The sequence below is a fragment of the Atta cephalotes genome, assembly GCF_000143395.1.
Source record: "Atta cephalotes unplaced genomic scaffold scaffold00008, whole genome shotgun sequence".
NCBI lineage: Eukaryota > Metazoa > Arthropoda > Insecta > Hymenoptera > Formicidae > Atta > Atta cephalotes.
In genome coordinates, this window is record NW_012130072.1 from 7039687 (window position 1) to 7052827 (window position 13141).

At 33.4% G+C, this 13141-nt stretch overlaps 2 protein-coding genes across 2 annotated transcripts in view; one reads left to right on the forward strand and one right to left on the reverse strand.

The window, feature by feature from the left end:
- The window catches only part of LOC105627299 (muscle LIM protein Mlp84B), a 19963-nt gene extending 15416 nt beyond the window's left edge, over positions 1 to 4547 (forward strand). Inside the window, exons 6-9 of the mRNA XM_012208585.1 lie at positions 521 to 817; positions 1505 to 1825; positions 2460 to 2739; positions 4414 to 4547. Coding sequence (XP_012063975.1) covers positions 521 to 817; positions 1505 to 1825; positions 2460 to 2736 — 895 coding nt within the window. The 3' untranslated portion in view covers positions 2737 to 2739; positions 4414 to 4547. The remainder of the gene's footprint in view (positions 1 to 520; positions 818 to 1504; positions 1826 to 2459; positions 2740 to 4413) is intronic.
- A 3525-nt stretch (positions 4548 to 8072) lies between these two features.
- LOC105627300 (paired mesoderm homeobox protein 2B-like) overlaps positions 8073 to 13141 on the reverse strand; it is a 20025-nt gene continuing 14956 nt past the window's right edge. Inside the window, exon 3 of the mRNA XM_012208586.1 lies at positions 8073 to 8459. Coding sequence (XP_012063976.1) covers positions 8073 to 8459 — 387 coding nt within the window. The remainder of the gene's footprint in view (positions 8460 to 13141) is intronic.

Here is a 13141-nt window from a genome sequence, read left to right on the forward strand (position 1 = left end):
TAATATATATACATACACATATATATATATATATATATATATATATATATTTATTGTTTATTGTAAAATATTATTTAATTTATATGAATTGTTATATTTTCTTTTTGCACAGAATATTTCAAAAATTTTGATTGACTTTAATGACTCTTTAACTAACTATACAATTTTTTGTACTCCACCAAAATATTTAAAAAAACTTCAAATCTTCTATTTGTCTTACCAAGCGATTGCCAACGATCAATCACCCTCTCATTCGCATGCAATTCCATTTCTTCGTGATATCATAAACGAATCGAGGAGATAAGAAAAGCGAGACGAATTAAAATTAAAATTAAAATGAGGAAAATTCAAAGTTTTCCATTTTCCATTCAATATAGAGTCTAAATATCTGATCAAGTTTACTTAGACAATAATCGAATAGATAAATCAATTGCTTTTCTGCAATCTCTGTAATTCAACGATTGACTTAGTCACCGAGAACGAGAATGATCCGCGATAATGCGATTTCTTTACAATGCAGCGATGCGGCTCCTCGTACCACCGTGATCGACACCGCGATTATCAAGGCCCCGCCCGGCAAGGGTTGTCCTCGCTGTGGTGGCGTCGTCTTCGCTGCCGAGCAGGTGCTCGCCAAGGGCCGCGAGTGGCACCGGAAGTGCTACAAATGCCGCGACTGCACCAAAACCCTGGACTCGATCATCGCCTGTGACGGGCCGGACCGGGATGTTTACTGTAAGACCTGTTACGGAAAGAAGTGGGGACCGCACGGATACGGATTCGCATGTGGCTCGGGATTCCTCCAGACCGATGGGCTCACGTAAGTCCCGAGGCCATTGCTGGGAGAATGCTAGCGTCACCCTGCCGAATGCGTGACTATAAATACAAGTCGATTTAAATAGCTGCTCTATAAATGCACGTTGAACGGAGGCTCATAAAGATTTCAAATGAGTTCATGATTTTGCAGATTCATTTCGATATGATATACTTAGAATTAGTTAGTGAAAATTAATAAATAAAGTGGTTATTGATAAAATTATAACAGAATTTTCAAATTTGTAAAAGCATTATTTAATTTATTTGTATGTAGAGTTTTGGTAATTTTATTATATAAAATATGTATTATTTCTAATATAATTTAGGAAAAAAAAATTTCGATCTTGAATAAAAATTATTGACACATATGTTATTTATAATATTTCATATGACATAATTTAAGAGAAAATGACAAGTACATTTCGAAAGGTAAGAAATATTGTAATTAAGAAAGTAAAAGAAATTTAAATTTAAATTTCAAGCAAAAATAAATGGTACGATCAAGAAAAAATCTTATGAATGTTGAACTATCTTGAAATATGTTAAAATATCGGTATATATACTTTCATTTATATATATTTTATTATTGTGACTTGTCAGTCAAGTAAAATTAAACAGATAGAAATTAAGTTATAAAATATATTAAGTCCAATTGATCAGGTGGGATCGTAATCGAGTTAATTACCCGTAGGGAGGAAGAAATTTCGGCCAGTCGACCTTACTACAATCCTGATACGACCTCGATTAAGGCGCCAGCTGGGCAGGGTTGCCCCCGTTGCGGTGGCATGGTGTTTGCCGCTGAACAACAGCTCGCCAAGGGCACCATGTGGCATAAGAAGTGCTTCAATTGCGCCGAGTGTCATCGACCCTTAGACTCCATGCTGGCATGCGATGGCCCTGACAAGGAAATCCATTGCCGCGCGTGCTACGGAAAGCTCTTCGGGCCCAAAGGTTTCGGATTCGGCCATAAACCGACTCTCGTCTCGACGAATGGAGATCATGCCCCTTCATAGTAAGTGTATCTCAAGAATAATTAGTTTCTGAAACACAGTACAAAATATAATAGCAAAAAGTTTGTTGTCAGGGAAACTTTGATGATTGATAGCGATCTTGATAATCGACCTACTTCTCTAATTAGAATTTTCCTTTAACATGCGAGTAATTGTGTGAGATGTAAGCTTATATGAATTATTAAACATAGTGCTATGATTTATGTACGGAAATATTGAGATTGTTCTTCATAGTCAAATCTTAAATTTAAAACTACCTTAAGTACAGTAGTTTTAAGATGACGAATCAATCAAAGAGATGCATTAACATCTTAAGACATTACTTAAGATAATTCTTAAAATAAAAACGGTCTTAAAATAAGAACGAACTATTAATACATCCTGAAGCTTTTATTCTTTTCTGAGGACATAGATGTGCATCTATACGAGAAATCTATAAAAAGACAAAGATTATTAATTGAGTCATAAAATTTTTCTATGTAACTTTTTTTTATCTACTCTATTGATAATTTTGATAAAAAATATAAGTTTGGAAATAATAAATGTACATTGATCACCTGAATTGGTCTTGCCATCAATCAAAGTTTTTCCATGAATCATTACATCAGATTCTCAGATGTCGTTTTCATTTTGTAGCATTGACGCTAAGCCCCAGGTCGGCCAGAAGCGAAACGACGGGCACGGTTGCTCGCGCTGCGGTTACCCGGTATACGCCGCCGAGCAGATGATCTCGAAGAACCGCGTCTGGCACAAGCGGTGCTTCAGCTGCGGTGAGTGTAACCGTTCCCTGGATTCGACGAACTTGAACGACGGTCCGGATGGGGACATCTACTGCCGCGGTTGCTACAACCGGAACTTTGGGCCTAAAGGCGTAGGCTTCGGAATGGGCGCGGGTACCCTCACGATGGCTTAATTGGTAGGCCATACTCCCTCACACGCCGCTCGAGGAAAACCCTCGATCCAGTCTTATATATTAATGTAAATACATCTATATATAGAGGCGTCTGATTGTGTATCCGACGACAGACGAACGCGCTGCTCCGGGAATTTCGATTTCTCCTATCCTAACTTACGACGATTCGATAATGTCGATGACTACATTTTCATTATCGCGAACAGTGCTGTAGTGGAGAATAATGGTGTCTGTTTGATTCCATGATCGATCGCGAGGCTCGATCGCGCACGAGTAAGCCACAGCGGGCTGTTGATAATGTTGCGATATGAAATCGCGCATTGTGTGCGTGAGATCGTATTACAGATGAATTTATTATTGAACTAATTATATAATCTATTTATTCGTAACACAAAACAAGATATAAATTTGTCGTTTTAATAATGGCACAGTATCTTTCCCACTCCAAAATATATGAATGATTAAACAGTTCAAGAAAATACGTTTAAAAGAACATAAAAAAAGTACAGGATTCTTTATATATCAATTAATAGGCTTACTTAATGAAGCACATTTATTTTTTAAAAATATCTACCGTAAAATTTTCTTTTGCCTCAAATTCCAGATTTGAAGGGACTTTGCCATTATTAAAATAATGCTTCATCCAATCGCAAGTTATCGACAATACGTGGATTTATTCTTGCAGTCAATTAGACCCATTCATGCTCAATCGTCACGATGGCTTGCATCAGGTGCTATGAACATTTTATGGGATTCGTAAACGTATTGCAAGAGTTAAAATTGAAGTACCAGTTTCATTCGATTAAATGTTCAATGATTCTACTATGTTTCATACAATTTTCATAGTAACCTGAGTGATTCTTGATGACGACTACACTACACGCAAACGATTAATCTGATGACGATTAATCTGATGACGAACAATTACGAACGTACGAAACTTTTATTATTTTCTTTCTTTTTTTATTCTTGATCAGGAAATAGGAGATTACGATTCGACAATCGATCCGCGAGATGTGAGATTTAAAATCATAAAAACACTGGCAAGTTGAGCATCTCTGAATTTATAACTATTTTGATCAAATTTATTGCTTAAATTTTTTGTTTCTTTTTTTATAAAAATAGAAAATCTTTCTGGATAATTTCTGATTTCTATATTTCTTTATTTATTTTTTTGTACTTGTTGATCAAAATTTTATTTTGAATAATTAAAGACGTCTTTTTTCTTATTATTTTGATCCAAGCTGACTTAAATGATCAGCTTTTATCAGATTTGTCAAAATAAATAAAAATTAGGAGACTATTTCATGTTTACAGAAGCTCAAGAGATGGAGATACTTTCAATAAGTAACAAAATATATTTTGATCCACCAATGAAGAAAATTGCCAGATTATTTTACATCGCTGATATTGCTCATTGTTTAACATTTTTTAATAGCATTGCTCAAGATTAAACATATTAGATAATATTTTTTTCTCCTTTCTATTAAGCCAGCGAAACAGAGTGCATCATGGAAATTAAAGATGCGCTGCTTTTTAACTGTTTCGCACAACAGATCAAAATTATGCAGTAATGACTGCAAAAACACTTTATCATGGACAAATATCATTTCTATAACTTCAGGGCAATAATTTTGATATTTACAGCGTAATAATTAAACATGGCATTGATTGCAGCGGATATTCGACGACATAATAAATACGAAAATATCAATCTATATAACCGGACTACGACCAGCAGCAACGATGTAACCAACGACTAAGACGAGAAACTAATTTAATTATGATTTTCAATAAATGTGTACTTGAAATTCTCTGAACATTCTTTTTTACCCAAACATAATGAAGTAGAAATGATTTTTAATTTTTATAAGAAATATAAAAAATAATAGGCGAACTAGTATAAAATAATATAAAATCAATATTAAACATAGAGAAATTAAGATAACAATATAAATGTTGGCCTAAAAGATAATAACTTTTTAACGAAATTGGGAATCACTGGAGTGATTTTAACGGAGAGAAGTGAGTATGAGTATGGTGTAAAACACTAATTTCATATATTTATAGCAACAACTGTACAAGTTCCGGTTCACACATATCGATAATTACCATTCGTTAATCTTAACAATAATGGCGGGAGCAACGAAGCTGTTCAGAATTCACGAACGCTTCCTGGCTTGCGGAGACGAGCCTTTCCCCTCTCGTTGCCGTCGCGTATAATCGATAATGCGCGTCTTTCGCAGAGACGGGCGAAAACGCGGCTCGCTGCACGCCAGTAATACGCAGTTTTGTAAAAGTGCCTCGTTAAAAAATCACATTCGTTATCGAACTGGGATATGGATTGCCTCGGGACACGATAGAAATTTCGCACGCTATTTCCATTAACTTTCAGAGGACCTTTACGTCACTGCAAAATATCAGTTTCTTTTGTAATAATTTCGAGAGTTTAATAACTAGGTGATTTTTTTTTTATTTGTTTTCGCCGTTAAACAATTTGTTCTAACTAATTAATGTTACTTTATAAAATTATCATATTGGAAGATAAATTACTTTTTATTAAAAAAATAGAAAAACCATAACTAGGGTTGATCCAAGCTTTTTTCTTTTCTTTTAACAAGCAGGGTCATTTCAAATCCGTCTTCTTTTCACAAAAAAATCGATTTTTTTAAAGAAGCAAATTAGAATCGGACATCCTTCGTATAACAATTTTAATTACGTTTAACATAGCTACAATTATTAGAGCAATTTGATAGCATATTGATATCTATAATTGATATTTGATAGTTGAAAAAGATTTATCCACTTACTTGGTCCTCTAAAAGTTAAGGCGGATTTGACGAGACTCATGAAAGGAAAAAAATATTTTCAGGTGAACTATACATACCTTTCATCTTAACTAATGTACATTTATACATCTCACTATAAAATAGATTCAGTCGTAATCGATAAACTATACATACGCAGAATAAGGTGCGCTCGTTATCGGCGCACGACGAACGAGTCAGACCACTGATCCTCAGACCGAAATTGTCCACCATAGTATATCGTGATAAGACAGGTACCCTCGCTCTTCTTGGTACGAGACACACAGGACGGTATGTAAGTATTTATCTTAAGGGCTTCCTAAGAAGAAATTCCGTCGATCTGCGAATTAACGCGAATTAATTATCTCGCGTTACACAGCGATTCTTGATATAAGACTTTCCTCCTAGAGTTTTGTACACTCTACATTTATATTTTTATCGAATTGAAATTAACAAATTATTATATCATAGCTTTACAACAGAAGTTTTATAACGAAATAGAATATATAAAATTGATATAAAATTAATGGTCAATTAAAGTGGCAATCTTAATTGGATTTGAATCTTGGTTGTCAGTTTCCCTTTTTTTCTATGTTCTTTTAGATTAATATGGATGTTTTAAATGTAAATAAAAAATATTAATATAAACATTTTTTAGGTGAGATAAATATAAATTTCCTATCAGAAACATAATTTAACATAATATTATTCTCAGAATACTTTTCTTTTTTGTAATTTAGTAAAATAAATTCTTGTATTGAAAGTCATTTTTATTTTGACACCAAGCAAGATTTCGCTCTCTTCCCTATTTTGTTTATTGATCGCTGCTTTTAACATTTAATTAATTAATTATTCGACAGGTCGCTGGAATCGCGCATTAAATCAGTGCGAAGTACGTTCAATAATTGCGTCAAGGATTTTACTGTGGAAGTATACGTTTTTTGCTACTTGATACACATAATAAATATCGTAAGAGATTTTCGCAATGTATAGACATAATTTTCAATACTTAAATCAACTCCGATAAACTAAGTCTGTTAAATCCAGTGATAAAATCGCGTGATTAATAGTACTTTTATGGATACTATTCTACGCTGTGTTTTTTTGTGTTAATCCTAGCTTTGCATTGTTAATAGAAAATAATACGGATAGGAAGCATATACTGGAAACGAAAATTTAATGTCCCACGAGGGTTAAAGCAATATTCTAATAGCATTTTTATTGATTCGAATGAAATCCTTATCTTTCTGTTTTATGATGATTATAATAAAGCGATGACTGAACGAAATAACTGAAAACAACGTAATATACAATATTTAAGATATTTTAAGATTTATTTTACATTGAATAAAATCACAATAGTCCTCGCGTAATGATCATGATGAATCCTGAATAAGTTAATTTTATTGAAAGTTATTGGTTTATTAAATTTTCAAGAAAATTATTTATTCAATTAAAAAGTATAGATATATAAATTTTTAATTTAAAAAAAGAGATCTTTTATATCTAACTCTATTGTCACATATATTATATTTAGATTAATTTCATTATTTTTTTTTATCAAGTTGTCTTACAAAATATAGATATTATTATATTTACATAATTTAGTGACGTTATTAAATTAATAAGTATATCATAATAAATAAGTGTCTCATTCTTATTCCTCGGGAACATTAATTGTCGTTTGGAGTAAGCACTCGTATAAACTCTATTATTTTCGATAGCAACTGGAATGTAATTCTGATACGAGTTTAAATCCACATTTATATTACTTTTCAATTATTTAATCTCGATTTCAATAGATGCCTGAAAACAGTGTTTCAAGTTATGCCTTTTTTAAAATTATTTTGTTAAATAATAGATAGATACAGCATATTCGTATTAACAAAAACAATGTTTTACGTTATACAATTGTACGCTATTTTCTTTCACTCTTCTTTATCTACAAATACGACAACGTGTAGATTAAAGCAACCGAGAAAAAATCAAGGAAACATATATTAATCTCTCAAATATTACTACACTTATCACAGGAATGCAGAATAAACATAGCACATGCTATAAAATTGCTCGAAATATTTGATGTTATGAATTATTTCTCCGGCAAACTTAAGAAACAGACATATCTGATTGGCTTCTGAATCTTTGCACGATAATACCACAATCGAAATTCACTAACAGTAAGTTATATTCACCTCGGCTCCTGATTTTTCAATGATTGGCATTTAACGCTCTGTCTTGTGTGCGCACAAATTTCGGAATGTATCTCAGCTACGTCAAAGTAAGCTGACACACTTTCTCCCGACTGCCTAAATGTATCTTTGTCAAAAATATGAGCGGCGCGTCTTACCGGAGTTCTTAAAGATACCGCACGTACGGATGGGCACCGACGAAGTCGCGGGAAACCGGGGCTTAGGAAGGAACCTGGACGCTCCCTGAACCTGAACGGCGTGTCGTCTCCGTGTTGACGAGCGGGCGGCTCTCTGTATTTACATTCTCCGCCAGGTCGGGGTGACGGGAGTAGAAGGTTTAATAGAGATTCGCGGTTTTCAGCGGTAGCGGATCTAACAGATAGGGCGGTAGGGCCGCCGAGAAGGGCCTGGGACTGCAGGAGCCCCAGGTACCACTGCCGCTGCTTCCCCGGGCATTGGGCGAGCCGTCGCTTGTGCCATCCGTGTGCTTCACGTTCACCAGGTTCTGATTAGCGATCGGCTTGATCTCATTCGACGAAAGCACGCTATTCGAGCCACCGGGTGGCGTCGCCGGACTCCTCGGCGAGCGTCCCTCTGCCTTCACAGTACCGGCCACGGGGCTGGACGCGCCACTGTCAGCCCCGATGCCACTTTGCGACGTAGACTTCTGTTGGGCCAACCTCTCCTGCTTGCGAAATTTCGCTCGCCGATTCTGGAACCATACCTGCAACATTGACACAATCCAACTGTTAGACTTTATTTTTATTCTTCCTTGACGATTTACATTTGATTTGTTGAAATAACGGAAGGCAACTTAATGTGTATACTTTTTCAAGATATAATTGTGCTAATATTACTTAAATATTTTTCTTTCGTTTATAATTTATAAGATTGTAATATAAGGAGTAACAAATATTTAACAAAGATAGATTAATATTATAATTTAGTTGACATATAAATAACACTACTGTTAAAAATTTATGTCTCTAATTACAAGTGTTAAACAGAAATCGAGGCTGTAAATATATGTTGATGTTAAATCTATGATTAATTTCTCATGAAATATTCTATTTGAAATATTCTTCTATTTATACATGTATTTTGTAACGTAACTAGACATAATATTTAGATTTTTTAAATAGATTATTTTTTAATAAAATGATGATGCAATTAGTTATCTAAAAATAAAAATGCTCACAAATTAAAAATATAATGATAATAACAATAATGATAGATAGGATGATTATAAAATCCTTACATAGGATTTGAACTTTCATAATTTCCGTTCTATGTTTGATAAAACAAAATCCATTGATGATTAATTCGTTAAAAGTAAATAAATGTATGAAAAATTTATTTCACTTTTACATACATTTATTCGTGGGCTTGTTTCTCATTTATATGATTTCATTATGTATCTAGTTCTAAATATATTTTACAATTGATTTAAATGAGATACTTTAAATCACTTATTCTAATCTGTCTATTGTCTAAAAAGCAAAGTTTTATTAAATAATAATCTTAATACGTTTCTATAAAAAGAAATCAATAGATTTAAATCTAGTAAACGTGGAGAAAATCAAGAATCAATTCAATTCTCTTTCAATCTATTATATTTTAGGAAGAACTTTTCATAAATAAGAGATTTTTACTCTTAATACATAATAAATTTCATTAAATTGCTATTTTAATATTTTTAATAGATTAATTTTATTAATTAAATTTGTAAAACAGAAATAATGAAAATTTAAAACAGTACAAGAAATTATCTTCGTAATTATCTTCTGTAATGGAACTTTATTCACACTATATAGATGTAAGTTGATGTTTTAATTTAAAATACAAATTTTTTGTTAGAAACAATTAATATCAAACAATTACTAATTTATCCAGAAGTTGAAATATAGCTTGGAATCTATATACTGAAGATTGAATCAAGACTTAAGTTTACAATATCTACGAATGGCAAATATTACGTTTTTACATTTTCCATCGTAAAACGAGAAATTGTCGCACGAAGCGCGTCAGAGAGTTCGGCGCGGCTCGTCAGAGCGAAGCGGCGAGGCTGGTCGTTCGGCGCGCTCGTAATTGGCCCTAGCCGGCCAAATGAAATATTTAACGAATAAAATAAACAGACACCTGCGGTGACCTGCATGTTAAAGTAGCGGATTTATTTGCTTTAGCGTTTATCTGACCGGTGGTGCTGCCGCTCATCCACCCTTTTCCCCTTCAACGGCCCCTATCTCGTCGCTCTGCCCCCACTGCATCCCTGGCTCCCTTACGGTGCTGCGAACTCCCGCTTCAATCTCCGTCCCTCCTCGTCACTCCCTAAACCGTTCGTTCCTCAACGTGTGCGCACGTGTATCCCACCCCCGGATTTTCCAGGGGCGGCTACGTTCAGGGCTCGTAGGATGTAACTGCTCGAGCTGTCGGAGCTAGGGGAGACTGTACGGGGGTTAGAAGGGACGCGAGATGGGCGGCGGAGGGTGGCACCGCGGCGACGGCGGCAGCGGTGGAGGCGGGAGGCGACGGCGGGAGCGCAGGACACCATGATGAACGTGATTGCCCTTTCTGGCTGGCAAACACTGGGGCTATTGGATTTTTATCAGCTGCTACTGCTGCTACTGCTGCTGCTGCTGCTGCTGTTGCTGCTGCTGCTGCTGCTGCTGCTGCTGCTGCTACCGATTGTCGCGCGCCGGTTGCGCAACCGGCGTGGTGATTTTTCGCGAAATTCGAATCGTAACTATGCGACGAACACCGTGAGCCCCCTCGCGTGCTAATTAATCCGAAATTGATTACACCTGGCATCGCGTTTCTTCGTGATCTACCGTTGATTGAAAAAAAGGGAGAAAAACAGAAGCGAGATGCAAAATCAAACTAGAAGGGCTTTTTCATTTTAGTTTTGTTATATAAATCTTTTGAGAAAGAGTAAGGGAATTCTATAAGTAACGACAATTTGACACAACGTAAGAAGATGAAATTAATTAATTAATTCGATAAGAGATCGAATTATCGGTATTTCATAACGATTGTGTGAATTTAACGACAATATGTTTAATTTTTTAGTACTCGGATTTTTTCCAAAGTTTAAAAAGTAACAGCGAAATTTAAAAAAAAAGAATTTGATTAACTTTTTATACTTTTCCTGTATAAAGCCGAGCATAAGATCAATTCTGCTGTTTATTTTTTTTTAATTGTCTTGCGATTATCGACTAGGTCATGAATGTGCTATCCGTGATATGTGCCAAAGACAACGCTAATAATTCGTATTTGGCCACGGACCAAACCTCGAGCAGACCGTAGCATGTGTGCCGTTGTTTGCCGAAGTGACGACAACGACGACAACGAAGCGAATTAGGGTGAGAGAGCGCGTTTGCGTGCTCGCGCGCGCACGCGCATGTAGCGTTAATGTTAAACAAATACATCGCGCCAAAATAAAGTGCAAAAGGCATATCGACAGATGTCCAGCACCTTCTGGATAAATATTTAATCATCTCTTTAAACGGGAACTGTACGGGAATTCTACCCTCCGCTCTCTTCCGATCATACGCTTCGATACGTGTCCATGCACGAATTCGTCTCTTTTTTATTTATTTTATTGCTTTATCTTTTACATTTCATTATTTTATCATTCTTATATATGTTTATGTATCTTATTAATTTAAGGACTGACTTATTTGGTTCAACAGAAGTTCTCCATGCAAATTTTTTTTTTAATGTTTTATAGTATTCGAATGATTTCTTTAATTTTGTTCTCTGTTTTGTATTATGAAACAGATAAATCGCGCAAAGATGTGACATAATGATCAATTTTATAAATAATGTTTTTTTATTTCGCGATTAAATATTTAATTTATATGACGCGGTTCTCATAAAATTTTCGTCAGAGTTTTGCATAGTATTTCCTTTGGAGAAATTATAATATTAAATAACATCTTAATTCTATATATCTATTTTTCAAACTAATTTCTCATTTACAATAATATTAACAATAATATTAATAATATTATAAGTAATTATAATTAAAAATTAAAATATTATAATTAAAAATTACACATACGTATTGTACAATCAAAGATAATCTTTTATAATTTTTTTTACTAAAAATTGATTTTTCAAATTACATTTATTTAATATAGAGACTATTAGTACATTTAAGTAATAATCGTGAATATATGTATATCTAATAATATATTTAGCGTTAATAGACTAATAGTTGAATGTTGAAAATTTTTTTTGGAACTTCTTATAGAATTTCTATATAAATTTCAGAATTCTTCATAATATATTTATCATATAAAAGTTTTATAACTTTTAAAAAATTTCTCAAATATATGATTATATGATTTGAATCACTTTTTATAAATATTGAAAAAATTTACATCTTTTTTAGAAATCTTTATTATATATGAATTACGAAATTTTAAGATTTCTCATTTCATAACTTTTGAAGCAAATTTATAAATTTGAAGAAGTTTAAGGTATTTTTTTTTTTAGAAATACATATATATATGTGATAATAACTGTAGAGTAAAAAAATTCTTAAAAATATGAAATTGTGAGAATTCTTTTTATCAGAGACATTTTGCGTTCATATACAATTAGCAATTGCTAATTTAATTAGAGCAAAATATTTTTACAACAGTAACTATTTTTGTGCTTGACATTGTTTGATGAAGACTATATCTGCGTTGATGTCGATGATTTAAGTAAACAGGCGTCGAGGCATTAAGAATTCTACAGAAGTACCGCACGATGGTGCAATTTGCGCTACGTTTATCCGTTTGATTCACCCTATGTTAGGTTTCGTCGTGATTTTCCCTTCTCGAACCAGTTAACCGCGGATTTCGCTCGGTTGCTTTCTGACCCCGAATCGATCTAATTTGGTATCGGCAAGATATATTTCGCGATGTGATTAGATTCGCCGACAGAATATGAAGATACTATATATGCAAAAGAAATAGAGAATGCATATTCTGTGCTAATCTAGAATATAAATATAAATCTTCTAATAAAATTTCAATCTCATATTTAATTACGAAGATATTTGGATCGAAAAAATTGTAAAAAGAAATAATCGAATTTCTGTTAAAATGTTCGCAAAGGTCATTAAACATTTTGTAAATAGAAGAAAATGTGTGTACAGAAAGCCTCCTTATTATGATATAATTAAATATATAGTATAATATAATATATAATATTATATAAAAATATATTTAAAAATATTTCCAATTTCTTGTTTCCATTGATTTCAAATACATTAGTTGTTTATTTTTTCCATTATTTTAATAGAAGTTTAATTATATATAGTAAAACAGATGATTTTATTTCAAAATTATATAAGAAAAAATATCAGTTTAAAAAAATATTAAATCTCTTTTCTTTCTCTCTTTCTCTCTCTCTCTC